This window comes from Balaenoptera borealis, assembly GCF_965194805.1.
Source record: "Balaenoptera borealis genome assembly, chromosome: 2".
Lineage (NCBI taxonomy): Eukaryota > Metazoa > Chordata > Mammalia > Artiodactyla > Balaenopteridae > Balaenoptera > Balaenoptera borealis.
The window spans coordinates 180542434-180569018 of record NC_138867.1 but is presented as its reverse complement, the minus strand read 5'-3'; the positions used below and the strand labels follow the sequence as shown (position 1 = coordinate 180569018).

General features: G+C 48.4%; 2 protein-coding genes across 3 annotated transcripts in view; both read right to left on the bottom strand.

Moving 5' to 3' along the window:
• MLLT1 (MLLT1 super elongation complex subunit) overlaps positions 1–26585 on the bottom strand; it is a 129413-nt gene that overhangs the window by 73769 nt on the left and 29059 nt on the right. The gene's annotated exons all lie outside the window — the stretch shown is intronic.
• On the bottom strand, positions 1851–19954 carry ACER1 (alkaline ceramidase 1; the record flags this gene model as incomplete). Its single annotated transcript, XM_082380682.1, has 6 exons — positions 19774–19954; positions 6399–6508; positions 6174–6315; positions 5166–5321; positions 2278–2415; positions 1851–2019 (listed from the first exon to the last, which is right to left on the bottom strand). Exons 1-6 carry the CDS (start codon positions 19887–19889, stop codon positions 1851–1853), a joined length of 831 nt encoding a protein of 276 aa, XP_082236808.1. The 5' UTR covers positions 19890–19954.

Below are 26585 nucleotides of genomic sequence, written 5' to 3'. Positions count from 1 at the left end.
TCAAGTGGTTCATGGATACGAAATCCATCCCAGCCCCCCAGGTTAAGAACCTCTTACTCTGAACTCTCTCTCATTTACTAAGCTCCAACAACAGCTTCTTTTCTGTTGTTCCACTTCATTCCCACCCCAAGAGTTTCACACTTGCCATTTCCTCTGCCCAGAATGGTCTTGCCCAGCTCTTGGAATGGCTGGCTTCCTTGTTATTGAGGGCTCAGCTGGAAAGTGCACTCCCCGCTGATCATCCATTTGAAATGGCTACCCCCCCACCCCATGGTCTTGAGAACATCACCGTGCTTTATCTTTTTTGCAGCACCCATCAGCGCCTTGGTTATGTGTCTTTTTATTTATCTAATGTATGTCTCCTCATTAGGGGAGGGACTTTGCATGTCTTTGTTGTCATATATCCCCAAGGACTAGTGTCAAACATATCGTAGGAACTCAGTATATATTTGTTGAAGAGATGAATGACTGACTGAATGAATGAATGAACAGGTGGGAAAATAGATGAATGGAGGGATGATTGAATGATTTGGATGGATAAATGAATAAGTAGATGGCTAAATATGGATGGATGGATGAATGGATGGATAAATAAACAAATGGTTAGACAGAAGGATAAATGAATATAAATGGATGGCTAAATATAGATGGATGGATGGTTAACAGTTGGATACATGGATGGGTGGAAGGATAATGAGTAATGGATGATGGAAGGATGAATAATAAATATATGGATGGATGGATAAGTGGATGAGTACAGGGACGCATGGATGGTTCAATGAATGGATGATACATTAATGAATAAGCGGTAGATAAAAAAGATAGATAACAGATAAAAGGATGGACAAATGAAGGAATAAATTAGTGGATGAGTAAAAGGATAGCTAGATGGATAGTTCAATGGACAGTTCAAAAGATGGATGGAGGGATGAATGGATGGCTAAATTAAAGAATGAGTAGATGGATGGATGTTTGCAGACTCCATGCTAAGCACTTTATATGTTATCTTGTTTTATCTACACAGAAATCCCAGGAAGGAAGGCATGTTTTACAGACAAGGTCCTTGAACTTCAGAGGCAGGAAAAAATCGCTTACCCCGGATAATACGAGTAGGAGATGGTGGAGCAGGATTCAGACTTACATCCGCCTGACTCCAAGCCCTGGGCTCTTAACCACCATGGAAATCACCCTCCCCTTCCCCCCTCACTTTGAGGGCCTGTACCAGCCACTGCAGCTCCCGTACTGAGGCCCGTGCCCCAACAGCACCCAGATCACGCAGTGCCGGCCTCCAGGTTGCTCTGCTGTCAACCCCACAAGTCCCCGGGAGCCCGTGTGAGCCTGTGTGAGGATCTGTGAGGTCTCTGCACGCATGTGTGAGTGTAGAATGAGGCGACTGGAAAACGTGTCCGTTCTCTGGGGATGCCCCCCCCAAGTACCAGTGGACATTGCACAGCCAAAGACAGGTCCAAAGAGTCTCATAGGGACCGCCACTCTTTATAAGGTGCCCGGGGACCAAGCCCCAGCCTGAGGTCATTCCCAGTGGCTGCCACAGAATCACAGCACCAGGTCATCCGGCCTGGTCCTTTGACGACAGTGAACCCGGAAGAGGAAGTGAAAGAGAACAGGGGCAGGTTGTGGAGGGGAGCTCTGCCAGGCAGCTGCCCGGGGTCATCAGACTACAGCACACAGAGGCTGTGAAGTCCATCCCCTGCCTCGGGATGGGGCCACGGAGGGCCAGGAGGATGGGGAAATGGAGCTGGGGGGTGGAACTGCGGGCGTCTCTCAGTCTCCCCATTCAGGTTTCTGTCTTCAAGACGCAGGTGGCTGGGGGGCCAAGAAGCGGGCGGACCTCAGCAGCTCTTGTTGTCATCACTCATCTCCACGTAGGGCAGCCCCATGGGCCAAGTGTCCTGAGGCCAGTAGCAGACTTTGAGAGTTTTGTCCGGCATCTCATACATGGCATCCGCCATGGCCATGGTGACAATGCCGTAGGGGAAGGTGATGCTGATGAGTACATGCCTATGTGACAGGGTGATGAGGGGACAAGCTTGACGCCCCCATCCGCACCTCTCCCTGCCTCTCATGGATCCTGACCATCCCAAAGGACCTCCTGGACCTGATCTCCTGACTACACCGTCCCCCAACACACACAGACACACATACACACACACATCCCAGTATCTGTGCCTCCCCACTCTGCCCCCGGGCTCCTGCTCCAAGCTCTGGCATCTGAGATTTTCTGCTTCTAGGGCCCAAGACCACAGGGCAAATGCTTACCAGATGCTATGCAGGTAGGAGAAATTAATCCACTGCCAGAAACTGCAAAGCAAGCGGTCACTGATCCAGCTAGTAAACGCAAAAGCCCATAAAACCATGGTGACCTCAATTAGATGCCGAAGCTCCTTATTACTGGTCCTAGGGAGGGAAGGAGGGAGATCAGAGCCTGACTCGGCTAGCAGGGCCCAAAGGAGCTGATGGGAAACTCCTCCATCCAAGGAGATGAGGCTGGGAGGAGGGAAGGATCAAGGAGGCAAGGGGGGAGAGGGCCAGATCTGCGCTAACACTTGCTGAGCACTTACAAGATGCCGGGTCCTCACCACAATGCTATTATTCCCATTTTGTAGATGAGAAAACTGAGGCACGCGAGATTAAGTATGTCCCAGCCCCACCCCAAGGTTACACAGCTAGTAAGCGGGGTCTGATTGAGGTTTATCAGAATGCAGAACCCATAACCAACAAGGCTTTCCGTGTTTGTGTTTTGGGGCGTAAGTGTGTGTGCCCCTGTGGGTCGCTGCATGAGAATTTATGTCTATGTGGCTATGAGAATATGTGTCTGTGTGTCGGAGGGTGTATTCTCTGAGGCCATGTCTCAGGACAACTCAAGATTAGAATCTGTGTTTCCCAAACAGCAGAGCTAACCCACTGTCCCTTAGGAAACAGCTTATCAGGGATCAATGAGGCAGTAACTCCTTTCTGGGTAAAAGCACAAGCCCTGCCCACTAGCCTAAAATGGGACAGTTTGAACACCACAAAAAAAAAAAAAATCATAAGAATTGGTGAAATCTAAGGAATTCCCCGGCGGCCCAGTGGTTAGGACTCTGCGCTTCCACTGCAGGGGGCACAGGTTCGATCCCTGGTCGGGGAACTAAGATCCCGCATGGTGGGCAGTGTGACCAAAAAATCACAAAAGAAAAAAAAAATTAAAAAAATTAAAATCAGTGAACTCTGAATAAAGTCTGTGGTCTAGTTAACAGTATTGTCCCATTGTCAATTTCCTCCTTTCTGAGGCTAGACTGTGGTTACGTACGATGCTGCCGTTGGGGGAGCCGGGGGGGAATCTGGGTAAAGGGTACACAGGACTCTGTACTATTTTTGCAACTTGCTCTGAGCCTGTAATTATTTCAAAATAAAAAGTTAAAAATATAGGATAGTGACTGCAATGGATTGAAACACTTCAGAGATATAAACACCCATGAGTTCATAATAATACTTAAAGAAAAAAACCACTTCATTGGTCCTTACTAGAGATGGCTAAGGCACCAACTCATTGCTCTGGAAATTGATTTTTAAAAGGGAAAGAATCAGTGCCCTATCCTTTCTTTCCTGTTCAAACTGTATTTCAAGGTTGATGAGCAAAAGTCCTTCTGTCTGGATGGATGAACTCCAGATAATCAATGCAGAAGGAATAATAGAATCTGAAAATCACCCTTTTGCACCCTCTAATGAGATCACGGATGGAGACGGCATGAAACAGCTGCTGGAATCATTAGGGGAAAGGTCAGTAGAAAACTTTATAATGAAGGGTCTGGATGACAACATCCGAATCTACTGATCAATCTTAATGGCACTAAATGTGGGCCAACCATTCATCATGGGGCCTTAATTGGCTGGAACAAGCAGCACCCAGTGCCACATATGAAATGAAAAAAAAAATTTAAACTTAAATCTAGATCTATTAATTTTCAGGAAATACAAAAATTAAAAAAAGAAAGAAGAAAGAAAGAAAAGAAAGGAAGAAACCACAGGAATCAGTCGGCCAAATCCATAATGCAGGATGTTCTACAGGACAAACGATCAAGTTTCTGTTATCAAATCAGAGGCGTGAAGAAAGGGGGAGGGAGGGAGGGACTGCTATGGAATAAAGAAGGTCTGAGAGACTGTGTTTGCCTTCTGATTTAAACAAGACCAGGTGTACGAAGATATCTTTGGGAAACTGAGGAAAGTTCAGTGCAAAATGGGTATTAGATGCTATTTTAAGGAAGGATCTTCTATTCGTCCCTCTAGATCCTTCCCTACCTTTCTCCACTCTGCCCTGTGCCTCAGGGGGCAGCAGGGGCAGGGGAGCTAAGCTATGTGGACCTCGAAATAAATATTCCAACAGTATCCTCCACCCACCCTTTGGTTCCCTACTGGGGGTCCCCATTGGCCAACCCAACTGGAAACCCAAGGACAAGGGAGCCCCTGGATTTGGTCCACACAACCTCCCTGTGGGATTGGCTCAGGCTGGCTGCAACCAACAACTGGAGGCCACAGCTCTTGCCAAGGAGACCCCCCTCTGCTAGCTCTCTCCTTCCAGGTTCTTGCAATCACTCCCTCCCATCAATCCCCATCCCAGGTCTCCCAATGGTCATAGAATCCCACCGTTGTTAACACAGAGCTTCTAAATGATCCCTAGTGATTTTCCTACAGTCTGCCCTCTCCTTTGTAAAGAAACGTTTTATTCAACTCTCCTCAAATGGCCCCATTTGAGAGTCCCCTCTCTAGCCTGCTAAGACCTAGTATGGGTTAAAAATAATAATTCTTTATCAGGTGAGTGAAACCCTGAACAATGAATGGGTGACGTTATATGAAATCTGGGGGGGAATATAGAACGCAGGTCGGCAAAATGCTAATGTTTGTTGGGGCTGGTTAGTGGGCACATGGAGGTTTGTGATACAATGCTCTCCACTTGTATGTGTGTTTGGGGGTTTTCAGAATAAAAAGGACAAACTCTGCAGTCAGAGACAGCCTTAGGTTCAAATCCCGGTCCTGCCCCTATTTGGTGAATGATCTTGGGGAAGGGACATCGCCTCTTTAACACGGTGAGGTGTTTTTTTTTTTTTTTTTTTGGTGGGTGGGGGGGGCGCAGTTCTTGGAAGGGAAAGGGGAGCCCCCTCCCCGGGCACCTGCAGCCACCACCCACTTTTTTATATTCCTGGGCCACGATGTAGACGATGTGCAGGGCAATGGTGTTGAGGGCGTACGCGTTGATTGTGGGCCTCAGGAAGGACAGGAAGGTACTGACCACGGTGGCGATGACGACCAGGCAGATGTACTGGGGCCTGGGGAGAGAAGGGCTCAGCCGTGGGGGGTGGTTGGGGGGTGTTCCTGTGGGGTTTAGGCAGAGCCATAGGGCGCTCTTGTGGCAAAGATGGATGAGAAAAGGGAAGCTCAGAAAATGGTCTTAAGACTCCCAGGTGGGCTCAGTAAAAGGTCTCAGGGGTCCCAGGAGGATCACATGAAATTTCCCAGGGAACCCAGGTGGGCACAGGCAGGGTCCGAAGGGGGTCCCGGGGTAGGGGATGGGTAGGATGACAAGGGGGTCTCAGGGAGGCTCAAGAGGGCTTAGTCAGGTCAGAAGAGGGTTCCAGAGCCCAGGTGAGTTCAGGCGAGGGATTCAGGTGAGCCGGGTGAGATTAAGGAAGGAACTACAGGGGTCCCAGTGGCTATTAGGAGAGCGGTCCTGGAAGGCTCAAGTGGGTCACACAGGGTCAGGAGAGAGATTCAGATGGGTCTTGAAGTCAAGAAAAGGGGCCCTGGAGGATCCAATGAAAGATTCCAGGGAACCCAGGTGACAGGCTCAGGGAAGAGGTCTCTGGGCCCCAGGTAAGCTTAGGCATGGGGTTCTGGGACCCCATAGTGGGTTCACACAGGGTCTGGAGAAGGTCCCAGCTATCCAGGTGGGATCAGAGGAAGAATTCCAAATAAGCAGTAGGATAAGGGGAGGACTTCCAGGGGTCGCAAGTGCACTCAGAAGAGGGGTCCCTGGAAGTCCAGTTAGATCAGGCAGGGTTAGGAAAAAGTCCTGGGGTGTTGAGGGGAAGGATTCCAAACACCCCAAGAGGGCCTGGGCAGAGGACCCAGAGGATAGGTGGGCTCCAGCAAGATCGACAGAGGACCGGCCCTCGCCCCACCTGTTCTCCCCTAGGAAGGCAGGAAAGTAGCAGCGGGGCATCCATATGCTGTAGCCACTGGCCAGCAGCCACAGAATAGCGATCTCATCCAGCATCTGGCCCAGGAAGCTGAGTGTCATGTGAAAGTACACAGAGAACAGACCTGGAGCAAAAGACAAAGGCAGGTGGTCAAGGGAGTTGTCCCTTCCTGCCCCCACTACCCCACTGTCCCAGCCCCCCACCTACCTACGACTGTGAAGAGGAAGAAGATGACATAAATGTAGCGGGAACGTTTCTGGACATATGGGTGCATCAGAAACATCATGAGAGGCCCAAAGATGAAGAAGGTGACATTGCTGAACTGGAGAAGGAAGGGGGAAATATGGGGAGGGGGTTGTCAGACAGAGGAGGAGGAGGAGGGGGGCTGCCCTTAGTCATTACCCAGTCGGTCACCTACCACCTTTCAGGCAGTTAATCAACCCAGGGTCTATCCATCTTTCAGCTGACCTTAACAGCCAACCAGTCATCAGTAGATCCATAACTCCATCCATTATTCTATGGGTTCATTCATTCATTCAATGCATGTGGCAAAGTCTGTCTACTAACTTTCCACATTTTCCTTTCGGCAGTAGTGTTCCCCAAGTTTGAGCTGGGCGTCCAACTACTCAACAAAAAGACTACATATCCCAGCCTTCCTTGCAGCTCACTGTGGCCTTGAGACCTGGTCTAGCCAATGGGATAGGAATGTAAATGAATCTATTGCTTCCAGGTCTGTCCTTAAGAAGCAGCTTAAGGCTTGCACTCTACGTCTTGTGGACTGAAATGCAAACTTGGTGGTCATGAGTTGGCCTTGGCCTTGTAGACAAGGAAAGACAATGCAATACCCTGGTGACTCGCTTCTAAAAAACAGCATGAAGCAGAAGTGATGGGGCATGACTTCTGAGGTTGGGTCAAAAAAAGTACTGTGGCTTCCACCTGATGGTCACTATCTCAGAGCACGAGACATTGGAGTTCTAGCCACCATGCAAGAAGACGGGGTACCCTTAAATCTGCCATGCTGGAGAGACCATGTGGAGAGACCACAGAGAGATCGAGAGAGATGCTGGAGGAGCCCCAGCTGTTCCAGTCCCCAGAAGTTTGACTCTTCCCAGCCCAGCTACCACACACAGAAGTGAATGAACCTTCAGATGATTCCGGTCCCCTTCCCCCCTTCAAGTCACACCAACAGTTGCCAAGTGGAACATACATGAGCTGTCCCTGCCAAACCCTACCCAGATTACTGATTCATGAGCAAAAATAAATAAATAAATAAGTGGTCATTGTTTCAAGCCACTAAACTTTAGGGTGATTTGTTATGCAGCATTAGCTAGCTGAGACAAAGAGGAAATATTACTGTGGGCTGGAGTAGGAGAGAAGAAAGGTGCATGGAGGCCAGCTGGTACAGCTATGCCTTGTCCAGAACCCCATGACTGCACAGCTATGTTGTCTGTGGATTAGTGATTTGCATCCTTATAATTAGACATTCACAATGTTCTGGGGCCCAGGCAAGGTTTATAATTCCCAGAATCTTTTCTCATCCTCAAAACAATCCTGCCAGGTAGGTTGTGCATCACCACACCATAGAAGAAGATACTGATTCTCAGAGTGGTCAAATGGTCCAGCCCAGGTCACCCAGCCAGTAAGTGGAGAATCCAGGATTTGAAGCGAGATCCCACGTGAGTTTCTTGAGAGAAGAATCAGAGTGCTGTTTATCACAGAAGCAGAAATTGCTTCATAGACCTCAATCGATGTTTGATAATAACACATGATTCAAATAATTAACAATGACCACTAAGAATATGGCAGTTATGGCAGACAGTGGGAATTGAGCACTCAACAACCATCCTCCCTTCTTCCTCCTTAACCAAACTGATTTGGTTCATTATTAGGAAGACACATCCTTCTTGGGAGGCAAAGGGGAATAACAATGGGCACAAGCTAATCTGATTCTCTCCTTCTTCTATGTAACAAGGCCACCGAGCTAAAGACTACATTTCCCAGATTCCCTTGCAGTTACACACAGCCGTGTGACTGAGTTCTGGCCAGTAAGACATGGGCACAAGACATAAGTACAGCTTCTAGGTTGTCTTCTTAAAGGGAAGGGGTGTGCCTTCCCCTTAATCCCTTTCTACTGGGATGCAGATGTGGTGGGATAGCTTCTTCAGCCACACAGATGACAGCAATGGCCCAGAGATGGGAAAACAACCATATAGAAGGAGCCTGGACCTCTGGTACCCCAAAGCTCTCACACCAGCCCTGGGGAGCTTATGATTGGATGTTATGTAAGAGAGAAACAAATTTCTATCTTCATTAAACCATTATTATTTTGGGTCTCTGCTACAGCAGCTGGACTTATGTCTTAACTTATAGATACCCCCTTTCTTTCTTGTTAAATAAACCAGAATATTGTTCAGGCATCAGGAAGGCATGGCTTTTAGGGAGGCAGGATTTAGCCCCAGGGCATAGATCATCCCTGTTGCTAAGGATTGGTTAAGGAATGAATGTGTGATATAATTCTGGCCAATGAAACATGATGGAAGATCTGATGAGGGGCTTCTGGGAAAGTTCTCTTTACTGAAATCAGACTGAGTGAAAAGGCCTTTGGAGATTCTTGTGATGTTTCAGATGCGGCAGCCGTTTTGCAACCATGAGGAAACAAGGTTGACAGCAAAAACAAATACTTGAGGACAGTGGTCTCAAACTTTTTGGTTTCAAGAACTTCTTATATTCTTAAATATTATTGAGGACCCCGAAGAGCTTTTGCTTGTGTGAGTTACATCTATCAAGATTTACCTTATTAGAAACTAAAACCCCAAAACTTTCAAGACACGTGACTACACAAGCCCACATTCGTTTGGCCATCAGATAGATGATGTCATCACATGTCATGCAGCCTCTGGAAGATTCCATTGTACCCTCGTGAGAGAATCAGAGTGGGAAAAGGCAAATAATACTTTCATATTATTATGAAAATAATTTTGACCTTGAGGAACCCCTGAAAGGGTCTCAAGGACACCAAGCAGGGTGGTGCTTGGACAATATTTTGAGGACCACTTCTCCAGGGATAGCAGAGAAGAAAGATGGGAAGAACCAAGTAGCTTGATGATGTTGGGCTCTGAGTTAACCTATTCTGGAACCATCTACCTCCAACTTCCATTAAAAAAAAAAAAAAGATACTGTCCTTTCTATTTAAGCTGTTTTAGTTGGGTGTTTTATTTGAAACCAAAGCATTCCAATGAACGAGCTTCGGGATCCAAGTGGTGTGGGATTGGATACATGTTCCCTTGCTCATTAACTGTGGAGCCTTGAGAAGGTAACTTCAATCCCTTAACCTGCCATCTCTGCATCTCTGACATATGCATAACGCCACCTGCCTCTTCATGCTGTTGACCCAAAGGTCCCCAAACCTCATTGGACTCATAAATACAATGAAGGTCACAAGAACATTTGCACCAGAATTTCAATGGCTCAAAGTCCCCAACTGCTGATGCAGGACTTCGATGCCCCTCAAAATCTCCCCCAGATATGTTGGGGTCACAGTGAGTATCTCACATGGGCTCAGAAACAGGTGTTCTCATGGCCTCAATCCACCTGCCACTTTGAGGTCAACCAGCTTGCTCACTCAATGACACCCTTCCCTCCCCCCCAAAATTTTCCCCTTGTAAAGGTCTCCTAAATTGTCTGCATTCCATCTTAGAAAGTTAAGAAATAGCACCCTCTTAACTAGGATGCTCTGTTATTTTTCAGAACCCCAGTATTAACCATGCTGACTCAAAAATACAGGGCACAGTGGTGGGTGAGGGGAAAATCATTCACCTGATACAAGGTCAGCATCTACTAGCCTAGGTCCTGGGCACCTGTACAGGTTCCCAAGACAGGAGGCCTCCTGATTCCAGGAAAGTCCACAGCTCTCCTGGGGCAATGGTAGAACCAGCTCAAAGGTCACAGTTTGAGAACCCAGCCTTGGCAAACTGGTTTCCCAGCCCATGGTCCCACCTAGGTCCTTGTTTTCCATGCCAAGTTCTCTGGTGTTTGTCAATGGACAGGGTCAAACGCATCTCCAGGAGGGTCACCCAGTTCACAGTGGCTACCCCAGAACACAGAACACCCCCAAACCTGCCCTGTCTGTGTCATGAGACCCTACCCCACTGGAATAGACACCTATCCCAAAGCAGGATATCAGACTTTTCTTTGGGGAATTTGAAACTTGGAGCAGACACAAAGCCTGGGAGTCACCATAATTGTGTTGCACCACTGGCAACTCTCTAAAGAGGCCCTGGGATATTGTCATGATGTTTAAAATATGGCAACCATCTTGCCACCCACGAGAAGACAAGGGTGAGAAAAAAAAAGCAAATACTCGAGGGTAGTATTTGCCCTTCTGCTGAATCCTGCACACCTACCCTGGGTCCCAGCCTTCCCAAAACAACTCACCTTTCCATTTTCTAAGATATCCCACAATCTTTCCAATGCTTTCTTTCTCTCCCTCCCCACCCTCTTTGGTTTCTTTGTTTTGGTTTTTGCTTAAGCTACCTTTCTATTGCCTGAATCCAACAAACCCATCAGCATTGGTAATACTAGCTAGGATTCTTTGGTAGCAAGCAACAGAAAATGATTCTGGTGAACTTGCACTATAAATATAAATGTGTGTGTGTGTGTGTGTGTGTGTGTGTGTGTGTGTGGTTACTTATTTAATTAACCAAATCATTCATTCGTTCGTTCGTTCATTCATTCACTCATTCATTTATTACGGGGAGCTCATTAATCAAAGGAATTGCAGAGGACAAGGAAAACCAGAAACCAGAACAGCTTTGACCCTCTAATGGACAATCTCTTCAGGGGGCAATTTTGGGTATGAATGAAAACAGCTGTGTCCAGTCCTTCTGTCCAAGCCCAAGCTTCAAATTCTGGAGAGTGTAGCCTGGACCACATCCCATCCTTGGCCAGAGGAGGGGGACCACCTTGATTGACCATCCCACCGAGACCATAACCAGGTGGTTGATGAAGGGAAAATGGGGCCATGGATACTGAATGGGCAAAGCCCCAAACAAATCTGATGTTCCCTCTGCCTTCAACCAAACGGCAGCCCTTGGGCAAATCAGGCATGCCTGAAGATGCCAAGCCATCCAGCCTCCCAAACTGTTAAGCCTCCACTTAAAACACATCCGTGACTCTCATCTATAAAATCCATATTCTTAAGCTTGGCTTATAAACTCCCTCCATAACTCACCTTTCCCCACCTTCAACTTGATAATCTGGGTGGAAGGAATAACTCAGGTCTGAATGAGCCATACTTACTCTAACCTCCAGGAGTTCACACATACTGTTCCCACTGCCTGGAACACTCTCATTCCCACTTACCCCTCTTCTCCAGGCCAACTACTACGCCTTTAACCTGGGCATCACTTTCTCCCTAAAGCCTTCCTAATCCCCCAAGGCCTTCCTTTGTGCCCCTGTGCCATCCCACTTTCCTGACACTTGTCTGGCTGTTCTGGAACTGTCTGACTCTCCCTCTAAACCTGGCTTTGAGAATGGGGACTGTGGCTTCCCCCTTCTCCATTATAACCTCAGGAACCAGAATATAGTAGGTGCTCAATAAATCCTGTCGGCTGGATCTCAAAATAATTCAGGTGGATCACCTGTCACACACATGAAAACACTTGGCAGAGGGTCTTGCATCTAGAAAGTTCTGAATAGGAGGCACTACAACTGTCACTTTCCAACCTCTTGACAGCCTGACTTTACCGATTGTTCTTAATCCTCACACACCCCCTCAAGGTCCGACTTTCTAGTTCTTGTTTGGCAATGGGGAGCTTGAGTCTCAGAGAGGTGGAGTGATTTCTCTGAGGTTGCACAGCTCTGGGGGACTCCGAAGTTTGCTTTGACCCCCTGCTTTGAAAGATTGGAGGACTAGATAGGTGGTGAAGATGAAGAGGGTGCTCCCCTGCTTCCTGGCTGTGTGATCTGGTGTCTCTGGGTCCCCCTTTCCTGCACCAGTGAAATAGGAGAAGATCATCAATGCTACCATGAAGGTTGTTGGGGGCGGGGGATGCATGAGGCCAGGCATTGAAAAGCTACTTCGCCAGGGACGTGGTTTTGGCTCAAGAAATAGCAAAGGCTGGTGCTTCTCTTGTTACTGTTGAAGGAGATAATAATAACAGGCTTGTGGTTGGTATCAATGCTCCATGCTAAGTGGCCTGCAGAATGAAGACAGGCGTTCTCAATAACGTCCCTGAGTGTGTAGAATGAGGACAGAGCAACGGGCGACGCCTATGTCTAATGGGCTCCGAATGGCGCCGGGGTTTCTGATAGAATCAGAGACCACCCTGACACCAGCGTCTCCCTCTCTGCCCTCTGGGGCTGGGCCCCCACGTTTCCCAACCACCGGCCCCACCCAGACTCAGAGAGGCAGGCAAGGTACCTGCCCAAGATCGTGGCCAGTCCTGAGCTCTGGACACAGGTGAGCTGGATTCCTTGGGTCCCAGCCCCAGCAGGTGCCTTCACTTTCATTCATTCATTCATTCATTCATTTGCTCAGCAATCATTCCTTCAGTACCTACTATGTGCTCAAGGACCTTACCAGTGCCTGAAAACAAAGTCACCGCCTTTACGGTGCATCCAGTCAGAGTTTGGGGGATGCTCTATGCTTCATTTTCCTCCTCTATAAAACGGAGGCCCTATCTCCAAGCGCCACGGTGAGGATTCGAGAACTGAGTGCCACGGGACCAGGGGGGTTGGCAGTTTTGTTCACTGCTGCAAACCCCAGGTGTCTAGGACAGTGCCTGGCACACAGTAGGTGCTCAGTGAATTTTTGTAGCGAATAATGCACACAAAGAATACGTGTCAATAGTGCACATATGTGTCTGGTGCATGTGCTGTGTACCACGGGGTGACTATTATTCTAGAATGCTTTGATGTTTTGATCACCTGTACCCAGCAGGACGTCTGGTAAGTGGATGTGGCTGGATTCCTTAGGACTGGAAGGAGGAAAAGGGGGCGAGATGGAGGGAAGGTGGGGAGAAGGAAGAAGGAAGGAAGGAGGGAGGGAGGGAGGGTGGAAGAAGGAAGGGGATTGACCTGAGTAGACTCCGCACCTCAGCCTTTTTCTCATTTACCCCAAACACCCTGGGCTAAAACCACAGCCCGGGGCTTGCCTGGTGGCGCAGTGGTTGAGAGTCTGCCTGCCAATGCAGGGAACACGGGTTCGAGCCCTGGTCTGGGAAGATCCCACATGCCACGGAGCAACTAGGCCTGTGAGCCACAACTACTGAGCCTGCGCGTCTGGAGCCTGTGCTCCGCAACAAGAGAAGCCGCGATAGTGAGAGGCCTGCGCACCGCGATGAAGAGTGGCCCCCGCTTGCCGCAGCTAGAGAAAGCCCTCGCACAGAAACGAAGACCCAACACAGCCAAAAATAAATAGTAAAATAAATAAATTTAAAAAACAAAACAAAACAAAAAAAACCCCACAGCTCGCACCACCCACTCCACACACAGCTTCTCTCCTGAGGCACCGCTTCACTTAAGGATTCCACTGATTTCATTGTTTACTGCTTTATCATCTCTGCCCTCCCCACCGTACTGTGACTTCCATAAGGACAGGAAACACCTGTTTTATCCCCAGCTGTGTCCCCGACGCCTATCACGCTGGGCACCCAGTAGGCTGGCATGCACTCAAGAAAAATCTGTTGACTCAGTCAAATCAAGAAACGTGGCCGGGGGAGGGAGGGATAAATTACGGTTTGAGATGAACAGATGCACACTACTGAATATAAAATAGATAAACAACAGGGTCCTACTGTACAGCACAGGGAATTATACTCAATATCCTATAATAAACCATAATGGAAAAGAACATGAAAAAGGGAATTCCCTGGTGGTCCAGTGGTTAGGACTCCACACTCTCACTGCCGGGGCCCCGGGTTCAATCCATGGTCGGGGAACTAAGATCCCGCAAGCTGCATGGAGCAGCCAAAAAAAAAAAAAAAAGAAAAGAAAAAGAGTATATATTCTTTTTATATATATGTATATATCGAAGTATATATATATCTGAATCACTTTGCTGTACACCAGAAACGAACACAACATTGTAAATCAACTACAGCAAAAAAAAAAAAAAAAAAAAAAAACAACCCATGGCCAAACCTCCCCTTTTTCTTTCTCCCCAGTGCCAAAGCTCAAACTCCCACCACCCACCCCTGGCCCTGTCACCTGCCGAGGATCCCCGTATTCATCCGTTCCACTCATGCACGTGAGTGTCAGTGCTGGGCTGGGGGCGTGGAGCACCAGCCACAGGGCCTCTCCACATGGGACTTACTTGCATGAATTAAGATGCACACGACATTGTTAATCACTCAGTAACTGAGTGGCCTCACAGCACTGTGGATAAGTGAGAGACTCTGAGACTAGGTGGCCGGGGTTTAACTCTGGCACTCCCAGCATTCACACGCTTGCAATTCACATGCTGTGCAATCCTGGGAAGGAAATGTACCCTCTCTGAGCCTTTATTTCCCCCATCTGTAAAATGCGGAGAGTAAGAATTTTATGAGGATTACAGTAAGTGCTATTTGTTAAACAAAATTAATGTCAAATAAAATGAATGTATTAAAACTTTCTCATTTCTCTGTGCTATATTTACTTCTGACAACAACAATAATAATAGCTTCAACTTATTCAATGCTTAGGATGTGCCAGGAGCTGTGAGTTTTTTTAAATACCTCTATTTTTTAAATTACAATATAACTCACAGACTATCAAATTCATTCTTTTCAAGTGTACATAATCTATTCAAATGTTGTGCAACCATCATTGCTAATTCCAGAACATTTTCATCACCCCAAAAGGAAACCCTGTACCCATTAGCAATCACTCTCCCTTCCCTTCCCCCAGAGCTTGGAAACCACGAATCCACTCTCGCTCTCTGTGGATTTGCCTGTTCTGGATGTTTCATATCAACAGAATCGCATGCTGTGTGGTCTTTTGGGTCTGGTTTCTCTCACTGAGCATCATGTTTTCAAAGTTCATCCATGTTGTAGCGTGTGTCAGTGCTTCACTCCTTTTTAAGGCTGAATCATATTCCATTGTGTGGATGGAGGACACTGTGTTTATCCATTCATCCACTGATGGACATTAGGGATGTCCAGTAGCTGTATCATCCTCTCCATGGTCCTATGAGTCAAAAATTACTAGCACCTCACAGAAATCCCCTTTTTGCATAGGTACTCAGTAAATATTTGCTGGATAAAAGGAATGAATGGGGACTTCCCTGGTGGTGCAGTGGTTAAGAATCTGCCTGCCAATGCAGGGGACACGGGTTCGAGCCCTAGTCTGGGAAGATCCCACATGCCGCGGAGCGACTAAGCCCGTGCGTCACAACTACTGAGCCTGCGCTCTAGGGCCCGCGAGCCACAACTACTGAAGCCCGCGCGCCGAGAGCCCGTGCTCCGCAACAAGAGAAGCCACTGCAATGAGAAGCCCGTGCACTGCAACGAAGAGTAGCCCCCGCTCACCACAACTAGAGAAAGCCTGCACGCAGCAACGAAGACACAACACAGCCAAAAATAAATAAAATAAAGAAATAAATTTTTTAAAAAAAGGAATGAATGAATGAGTTTTTCTTCCCTAGCGTGTACCACCCCCTGGCATCCTATACTCTTGACTCCTGTTTATTGCCTCTCTCCTCCATCCCCCAGGACACCAGCCCCACGAGAGCAGGCATTTTTGTCTGCTTTGATCACCACTGCGTCCCCAGAGCTGAAACGGTGACTGGCTGCACCAATTCCCAGTGAATGAAGAGTGAAATAAAGGGGTCATTTCAATCTGACCCCTGCGTCAGCCCCGGGAGGCCAGCAGGTTGCGGATCAGCGATGCCTGTTTTTCCGAAGGAGAAGAGAGGTCCAGAGGGACCTATCGAGTCTGGGTCTGGGATGTATCATGAGCATGATCACCAGTTTCATGCGTGCAATTATTCAATTAATTGCATCTCTCCTCCCTGAGGGCAGGAACCATGCCCTCCTCGGTTCTGCGGGACCTGGCATACAAGAGGTGCCCTGTAATTAATTGCTGTTGCTGTGAGTTTTGAGGAGGAGAAAGGCAGAAGAGGGAGGTGTGGTTTAGAGCTCGTGGGACCTGCTGGTCACAGCCAGGTGCTCAGAGAGGGGCGGGCCTCCCGCCTGGGTCACACAGCATCCAGGGAAGAGAGAGACTGGAGTTACTAGCACACTGCAGAGGCCAACAGTGCCAAGGCTGTCGGAAAAGAAGGTGGGGACGCTGTCGGAGGTGTGCACTGCAGCCTACAGCCCCCCACACACCCTCCCCGCTCTTATCTCCCTGTCTCTTTGATACCCACCCACCCCCAGACTCCCCCTACTCATCCCCACCTCTGTGCCTTTCCTATGCAGTTCCCCACGCCAGGCACACCATCCCTTTGTTCTGAATCTGAGCATCTGAGAGGGAGTTTTCTAGAGAGGATGAGATGCGGAGCTTCTGAAGCTTTGGCAGGATCCCAGGGAAGAAATTCAGCAGCACAGCTGCCTCTGGGAGCCGGAGTCGGGGTGGGGGCGGGGGGGCCTTGAAACATCTCCCCACACCACTTGAAACTCTCCTAAGTTGTCAGCAGCCCAGAAGGAGGCCACACCTGGAGGCCACCAGGCCAAAGCAAACAGGTGCCAACTAGAGCGGCCCACCCCTTGACTTCTGCCCCTGCCCCACCTGCCCCAGCCCCTCCCACACCCCCGACCTCTGCTCCTGTTGGATCGCCCTTCCTGGCTCTCGGTTAGACTGTGAAAGGCGGCCACGTGTTCCAGCCGCCCCAGATCATCAACTCCCCCACGCTCCGAAGTCAGCCATGGCTCCCGCGTGCCCTCACGATGCAGCACGCACTCTTTTGCCCTGCTTTCCTGATTTAGCCCCTGGAAACCTTATCAGCCCTTTTTCTCTCCTCCGTTCCCTCCCCCTCAGGCAGGCAGCCTGGGCGCTGGCTTGAAGCTACCAGTTCTTTTCTCTCACCTCAAGACCTTTGCATATGCTGTTGCCTTTGCCCCATACACCTTCGAGAACATTTACTCATTCCTTAAGCATCAAGGTTCCCTCCCCATTCAACAAACAGAGGCCTGACGCTCCACCCCGTGGTGCCTCACCATCCCGCATCTGCCCCCTGTTTTTCTCCCTTTGCCACGAGCTGACTATGGGGGTGTCCGTTTCTAATTCTGAACCACCAGCCCAGCAACCTGGGGGCACTGAGCCTCTCTGGGACCCCGGCATCACCCAACACAGGTTGGTTTACAGCACTTTTGTTGAATGAATGAGTCCGTCAGTGAATACAGGAGAAATTTCAAACCCTCCAACTCAGCACTGAAAACTTCATCTTTATCTCTCCCCATATTTTAGCCACAGAGACATACTTTCCCAGACTGGTGGTCCCTCTTTTACTTCCAGGACTTAGCACATCCTTTTCTTCTCTTTTGCTCTCTTTCCCAGACTCCTGCCCTACTTGGCGAGGTCCTAGTCATCCTTCAAAAGCCAACGCCTGGGGGCTTCCCTGGTGGCGCAGTGGTTGAGAATCTGCCTGCCAATGCAGGGGACACGGGTTCGAGTCCTGGTCTGGGAGGATCCCATGTGCCGCGGAGCAACTAGGCCCGTGAGCCACAACTACTGAGCCTGCGCTCTGGAGCCCGTGAGCCACAACTACTGAAGCCCATGCACCACAACTACTGAAGCCCGCGAGCCTAGAGCCCATGCTCTGCAACAAGAGAAGCCACTGCAGTGAGAAGCCCAAGCACCGCAATGAAGAGGAGCCCCTGTTCGCTGCAACTAGGGAAAGCCTGCGCATAGCAACAAAGACCCAATGCAGCCAGAAATAAATAAATAAGATAAATTTAAAAAATTAAAACTAAAAAATTAAAAGCTGCCTAGTAGTTTGACATCTATTCAAGCCCTACAAAGATTAGTGAAAATGTTATGGCTTTTGTGTGGTCCATGTGCTAAGGATGATGTTTCCAATTTTAAAAGGGAATTCCCTGGCGGTCCAGCGGTTAGGACTCGGCGCTTTCACTGCCAGGGCCCGGGTTCGATCCCTGGTGGGGAAACTAAGATCCCACAATCCCCAAGGCACAGGAAAAAAAAAAAAAAAAGGCTGAAGGAGGATGTCGTGGAGGGGAATTTTGCATGAGGGCGCATGGATGCGGAAGCAGCCCACATCTGAGCCAGCCCTCTCTCCATGCCTTCTGTGGGGTGGGCTGGACAGGGAACTTTCTGGACTGCAGGGACTGCTAGGGAACGCAGAGAGGAGGAGTCCAGAACCTCACACCCTGTCCTCAGCCTCCAGGCACCAGCACATTCAGCCCTCTCCCATTTTATAGGGAAGGCCACCAAGGACCAGAAAGGGTCGGTATCTCTGGCTCAGGAGAAGCAAAAGCTGGGGCGACCTCAGGGACTCCTTGAATCTCAAACTCTTGCCTCCCAGCTCTGGGAAGTGGTGAGGTCAAAGGTAACAGAGTCAGAGCAACCTGGGCAACCTGGCACTGAGCTCCCCTCCCCCAAAAAAACACCTCTCCCGGATATGCCAAGTTCAAATCCCACCTCTAAGTACCACGGTTACCCTGGGCATATCCTTCAATCTCCCTGAATGCCTGTCTCTTAATCTGGAAAATGGGATTAACTAACTCTATATACTATACATGCTGCCTAATTCCCAATGTCATGGTGAAGATTAAATGAGGTTTTTTCAGGCAAAATGTTTTGGGCAATGCCTGGCACACAGTAAGTGCTCAATAAAGGCCATTATTTGCGTGAATTCATGCTCACCATTTATTGAGCACGTACTATGTGCAGGGCACAGAGCAAAGGACATTGCCTCATTATTCACCAATCCGGGAGCTCCAGGAAGGCAAGCCCACTGCCTTATTCACCACAGTGTCCCCAGCACCCCGCACAGGATAACTGTACGTGTCTTCGGTCGCTTGCATCTTTCAAGCTTCATTTAAATGCCATTGCTGTTGAGGCATCCAAGAGTTTTGAGCCCTTCCAATGTGGTCCTGGTAGCAGGGGCTGGGTGAAGGATGACCAGCCATCCTATTTTGCCTGGAACTGAAGGGTCTCCTGGGACACAGGACTTATGGTGCTAAAACCAGGACAGTCCCAGCATACTGGGATGAGTTGGTCACCCTGGGCTGGGGATACAGCTGAGAACAAGGCAGACACAGCCATCTCCTCCAGGAAGCCCTCCCTGATCCACTCCTCCACCAATGGCTCAGGAGCTGCCTCTAGGCTTCCCAGAAGCTGCCTGTGCGCCTCCCATTACAGCACCATCATCCTGGGTTGTGAACACCTGGAGTCGCACCTGTATCCTCTGCTCTGTGAGGGCAGAGGCAGCTCTTTTCCAGGTTACTGCTGCGTTTCCAAAACCTACCACAGAGCCTCACGCCTAATAAAGACAGTCTAATGAATGAAAGCCAGAAGGCAGCAGGCCTTGCCTAACAGATGAGCAAACTGAGGCTCAGAGAGGCGGGCTGCTCGAGCAGGATTTCCCAGCGGGGAGGTGGAGGAGCTGGGGTTTGAACCCCTGTTTGCTGAGACTCTGTCCCACCAGTCCTCCCGCCCGGCCCTCAACGTGTTGTAGAACTTGGCCACCAGCTCCAAGTGCTGGAAGTTGCTCTCACACCAGTCCACCTCCGAGCTCTGGTAGGCGAAGATTCTGGGCATCCTGACGCAGTGCCTGCCATCCCCTGGCTGCGGCTGGCAGAGAGATGCACGAGAGCCTAGAGAGGGCCGGGCCCAGCCAAGGCGGGGGAGAGACGGTGGGGTGCCCCGCAGCAGACAGAGAGGAAAAACCTGCTGGACGGCTCCCTGGTGGCACCAGGACAGCCTGCCCGGTGTGGTGGCAGCCTGCCGCTGCCCTGGGCATAAGCAGAGGGGGTGGCACTGTCCAGGCGGGGCAGGGGTGAGTGGGGAGGGGGCCTCCTTTCCCTGCTCCCCCTAGGAGTGGGAGTTAGGGGGACTGTTTTTTGGAACAGTAATTTAAAATAATGGTGATGGGGACCTCCCTGGTGGTCCAGTGGTTAAGACTCCGATCTCCCAATGCAGGGGGCCCGGGTTCCATCCCTGGTCAGGGAACTAGATCCCGCATGCTACAACTAAGACCCAGAGCAGCCAAATAAATAAATAAATATTAAAAAAAAAATAAAGTGATGATGATGATGATCCCACTGGGATGAGCACTTTGCCATCCCCACTTTGCAGATGGGCAAACTGAGGCAGAGAGCAAAGTCATTTGCACAGAGCATGCAAGGTGATGACACCAAGATGTGAAAACAGGCAGGCTCCAGACTCTGAGCTTCTTTTTTTTTTTTTAATTTATTTTTTCTTTTCTTTTTCTTTTTCTTTTTTTTGGCCGCCCTGTGTGGCTTGCAGGATCTTATTTCCCCGACCAGGGATTGAACCTGGGCCACCGCAGTGAAAGCGCCAAGTCCTAACCACTGGACTGCCAGGGAATTCCCCAGATTCCAAGCTTCTAACCATTAGGTTTTACTATCTCGACATCGCCAAAGCTCCACGCTGCTGCTTCCCAGATTAGGGCCAACAGCTGCACACCTGCCCCAACGGACTCCGGTCAGCTCCCTTGGAATCCCTGGTGATAGAACCTCCTCTGGGGGCCTCAGTCTTCCTGTCTGTGCTATGGAAGGCTAGGCTGGATTGAAGCCATTTCTCTTGGGTAGACAAGACCTCATACACCTAGAGTGTCCCAGCTTCCACCAAAGCATCCCTGAGGGGAGGAATCTGTGGAGTTCTAGGCCTGGGGTCCCCAGTCCTGGCTTCCCAGGGCTGTGGAAAGCTCTGGTTTGAGAGTCAGACAGGCCTGAGTTTGAATTCTGAGTTCCTCCTGTTCCTAAGCTGTGTGGCCTTGGGCAAGTGAATGCACCTCTCTGAGCCTCCACTTTCTTACCTGTAAGATGGGAATAATAATAGTACCTCCCTCTTAGGGCTACTGTGAAGATTTAATGAGCTGATACAGCATTTCCCTAGGAAGAAAATTTTTGGTGATGGTGGCCCTGCATTTAGAATCACTGAACTGTGTGTGTGGCGAGAAATCTACTTACTCCCTTTTCAGTTCTCAATAGTTCCAGGAGAGGGGCTCAGTTGGTGCTAATACATGTTTATGCCTCAACATTTAATCTCTTTGTTTGTTAAAAAGCCCTTCAGCAGGCAACAGTATCCAGCTAGACTGTCTTGATATTATTTACATGGTATTTATTTATTTCATTTTTTAAAATAAATTTATTTATTTATTTTTGGCTGTGTTGGGTCTTCGTTGCTGCACGCGGGCTTTAAGAATTAAAAATGGTTAAGGTGGGGCTTCCCTGGTGGCGCGGTGGTTGGGGGTCTGCCTGCTAATGCAGGGGACACAGGGTCGAGACCTGGTCTGGGAAGATCCCACATGCCGCGGAGCAACTAGGCCCGTGAGCCACAACTACTGAGCCTGCGCTCTAGAACCCGCGAGCCACAACTACTGATGCCTGCGTGCCACAACTACTGAAGCCCGTGCGCCTAGAGCCTGTGCTCTGCAACAAGAGAAGCTGCCGCAAGGAGAAGCCCAAGTGCAGCAACGAAGACCCATCGCAGACCAAAAAAAAAAAAGAAAAGAAAACCAAACTGCATTATCCGTCCTTTTGATGCCATCATCTTACCCCTTTTCTCTGATCTGGACCTACTTATAAAGACCCTTGTGATGGGGACTTCCCTGGTGGTCCAGTGGCTAAGACTCCGTGCTCCCAATGCAGGGGGGCTGGCTTCGATCCCTGGTTAGGCAACTAGATCCTGCATGCCGCAATTAAGACCTGGTGCAGCCAGATAAATAAATAAATACATATTAAAATTTAAAAAAGACCCTTGTGATGACACTGGGTCCACGAGGACAATGCGAGACAATCTCCTCCTCTCAAGATCCTCAATTCAATGACACCCTTGCCGTGGAAGGTGACATATTCCCAGGTTTTGGTAACGAGGATGTGGACATTTGGAGGGAACCAATCATCTACTCACGGATGAGGGTTAGCGGGATGAGGGCTGGGGCTGAACTAAATTGAGGTTGAGATAGACACGAGGATGGAATTGGGGATAAGAATGGATACAGGGTTGGGAACTGGCCTGGAGATCAGGTTGGGATGGAGGGTGGAGGCTGAGTTGGGACTGGAGATGAGGCTAAAGGCAGCATTGGAAATGGAAGGCGTTGGGGATGGAAGTGGGGACGGGGACGGGGACATCGTTGGGGGTGAGTTGGAGAACAATGTTGGGATGGGTTTGGGGATGAGGATGGACTTGACAGCACGGTGGGGGATGGGAATGGGGACCTCACCTCATCGGAAGTGAAGCAGCGGATGGGACTTTGTCCATGATGAACATGGGCATCTCACCCCAGATCAGCTCCCATAGGGCTTGAAGGGGTGGGAGGTAGATGCCAGTGGGGCGGTGAGGAGGCTGACAAAGAGCTGACAAGAGAAAATGAAACTCGCTGATAATCTTACAGTCCAGAGGTGACTGCTGTTAATATTGGGTTAGCGTTAGGGTTTTTGGCTTAAACAATCATTAGTATTATTATTATTTTTTTTTACAAAGATTTGGGTGTCGTTGTACGTCGTTCCTAATTTTTTCACTTAAAATGTCATTAACAGCCTTCCATATTTTGAAGCCTTCTTCACTATAATTCTTTTAAGTTTTATTCCTACTTTTAACCATGGGAAAATACACAGAACATAACACTTGCCATCTTAACCATTTTTAAGTGTGCAGTTCAGTGGCATTAAGTACATTCACATTGTTGGACAACCATCCCCACCATCCACCTCCAGGACTCTCCATCTTGTAAAAATGAAACTCTGTCCCCCTCCCCCAGCCCCCGGCCCCCACCATCTACTTCCTGTGTGCATGAATTGGACTCCTCTAGGACCTCCTATAAGTGGAATCATTTAGTACTTGTCTTTTTTTGGTGACTGGCTTATTTCACTGAGCATCATGTCGTCATTAGAATTCATGTTAGCTGTTCCTCTTTACTTTCCGAGATGTGGCTACTAGAAAATTTTAAGTTGCACATGTAGGTCACATAAGATTTCCACCGGCCAGTGCTGGGCTAATGTTTATTAGCAGTTCTAAGCACTGTGCTAAGCATTATCTCATTTCATTGTCTCAGATACCCCAGGAGCTCCAGGGTGCGGAACTAAACCTGGGTCTCCAAAGTAACTGTTCTGGGACTTCCCTGGTGGCACAGTGGTTAAGACTCCGAGCTCCCAACGCAGGGGGCCCAGGTTCGATCCCTGGCCAGGGAACTAGATCCCACATGCATGCCACAACTAAGAGTTCACATGCCACAACTAAGGAGCCCGAGAGCCACAACTAAGACCCAGCACAACCAAATTAAAGAAAAAACACAAAAAAGTAACTGTTCTTAGGGAATTCCCTGGCGGTCCAGTGGTTAGGACTTGGTGTTTCCACTGCCAGGATCCAGGTTTGATCCCTGGTCAGGGAACTAAGATCCAGCAAGCTTCATGGTGTGGCGAAAAAACAAAACAAAACAAAGTAACTGTTCTTAATCACCAAGGTCCCTGCCCCTCAAATGGGTGATGTGCCTTCCCACTTCACAGAGAGAACGGAGGCTCTCAAAGGTTGAAGTGACCTGCCCCAGAGTCACACACAAGAAGGAGACAATGTTCCCCAAAGTGTGGGACATGCACCCCTTTATGGCCTTAAAGAACATTGGATCCCATTATGAGAAAGTTAGTATTTTATTTTTGGCCTCACCATGTGGCATGCGGTATCTTAGTTCCCTGACAAGGGATCAAACCCGTGCCCCCTGAAATGGAAGCGTGCAGTCTTAACCACTGGACCACCAGGGAAGTCCCAAGACAGTATCTTTTGATGTCTCTTTCTGGCTGATTCAGCCAATGAGAAAATCTCAGTTGGATGCTAGTGTATCTTTAGAGCCTCTCTAACAATTCTTGGTCTCCCCTTCTGGGCTAGATATTTAATATCACCTTTTGGCTTCTCCGTATTGATTTTTTAAAACAGCGTGATTGACAGCCACTATGGAGAACAGTATGGAGGCTCCTTAAAAACTTAAAATAGAACTACCATATGATCCTGCAATCCACTCCTGGGCATATATCTGGAGGGAACTCCAATTCCAAAAGATGCATGCACCCCAATGTTCATTGCAGCACTGTTTACAATAGCCAGGATATGGAATCAACCTAAATGTCCATCAACAGAGGAATGGACAAAGAAGATGTGGTATATAGATATACAATGGAATATTACTCAGCCATAAAAAAGAATGAGGGACTTCCCTGGTGGTCCAGTGGTAAAGAATCTACCTTCCAATGCAGGGGACGTGGATTCAATCCCTGGTCGGGGAACTAAGATCCCACTTGCCACGGGGCAACTAAGCCCACGTGCCACAACTACTGAGCTTGTGCGTCTCAACTAGAGAGCCCTAGTGCTGCAAACTATAGAGCCCATGCACTCTGGAGCCCATGCACCACGACTAGAGAAGAGAAAACCTGCACGCCACAACTAGAGAGAAGCCCGAATGCCACAACAAAGAGCCCATGTGCCACAACGAAAAGATCCCGTGTGCCTCAATGAAGATCCCGTGTGCTTGCAACTAAGACCAGACACAACCAAAATAAATAAATAAATAAATAAAGTATTTTTCAAAAGTATGAAATAATGCCATTTACAGCAACAGGGATGGACCTAGAGATTATCACAAGTGAAGTAAGCCAGACAAAGACAAATACTATATGATATTGCTTATATGTGGAATCTAGAAAACATACTTATGGTTACCAAAGGGGAAAGGGGAGAGGGATAAACTAGGAGTTTAGGATTAACAGATACACACTACTGTATATAAAAGTTAAACAACAAGACCTACTGTATAGCACAGGGAACTATACTCAATATTTCGTAATAACCTATAAGGGAAAAGAATATACATATATATACATATATCTGAATCACTGTGCTGTACATCTGAAACTAACACATTTTATTTTATTTTATTTGTTATTTTTTATTTTTAAAAATAAATTATTTATTTATTTATTTTTGGCTGCATTGGGTCTTCGTTGCTGCGCGTGGGCTTTCCCTAGTTGCAGTGAGTGGGGGCTACTCTTCGTTGCAGTGCATGGGCTTCTCATTGTGCTGGCTTCTCTTGTTGCAGAGCACAGGCTCTAGGCACTCGGGCTTTCAGTAGTTGTGGCACACGGGCTCAGTAGTTGTGGCACACGGGCTCAGTAGTTGTGGCTCGCGGGCTCTAGAGTGCAGGCTCAGTAGTTGTGGCGCACTGGCTTAGTTGCTCCGGGGCACCTGGGATCTTCCCGGACCAGGGCTCGAACCTGTGTCCCCTGCATTGGCAGGCAGATTCTTAATCACTGTGCCACCAGGGAAGTCCCAAGCATTTATTTTTGTTTTGTTTTGTTTTGGGGTTCTTCATTTAATAATTAGGTTTTTAAAAAATATATATATGGCACATACAAAGCTTGACCAAGAGCTCACAATCATGAAAATTGAAATCAGTGCAATTTAAATTTCTAAAACATATTTTAACAGTAGAGTTTTTTAAAAAAGAAAAGCAACTTACTATCAAAAATTTAAAAATACAAGAAAATATGAGGACCCTAACTACCCAGATATATCCTCAGTATTATTAGCATTTTGGCCTTTAACTTCCCTTTCTTGAGATGTGTGTGTGTGTGTGTGTGTGTGTGTGTGTGTGCATATACACTAGTATAAGCTTTTAGAGTTGCTTTCTACTTGCTTACTTTTCTAGCTTTCCATTTAGGGGAGCAATGTAAAATTGCCTCCTGAAATAAATGTATGTAATTACGTTTTTGAAAAGTGAGTTCATTTAAAGATGATGTTTAAATAAATCGTGGTTACAGGTGCAGAGGGGCAAAAATTTAAAGTCTGAAAATGCCCAAGGCCCTGAAGGACATGACTGGGCAATTGGTGAACTTTGAATACGGATGTTTATTAGATAATACTATTATGTCTGTGGAAATTTTCTGAATTTGGTAAATGAATCGTGGTTACGTAAGAGAGTGGCCTAGTTCTTAGGAGATACATGCTTAAATATTTAGGGGTGAAGGGACACGATGCTCACAAGCTGCTTTGAAATAGTTCTTCAAAAACGCGGGGGGGGGGGGGGGTTGGGCTTCCCTGGTGGCGCGGTGGTTGAGAATCTCCCTGCCAATGCAGGGGACACGGGTTCGAGCCCTGGTGTGGGAAGATCCCACATGCCGCGGAGCAACTGGGCCCGTGAGCCACGATTACTGAGCCTGCGCGTCTGCAGCCTGTGCTCCGCAACAAGAGAGGCCGCGACAGTGAGAGGCCCGCGCACCGCGA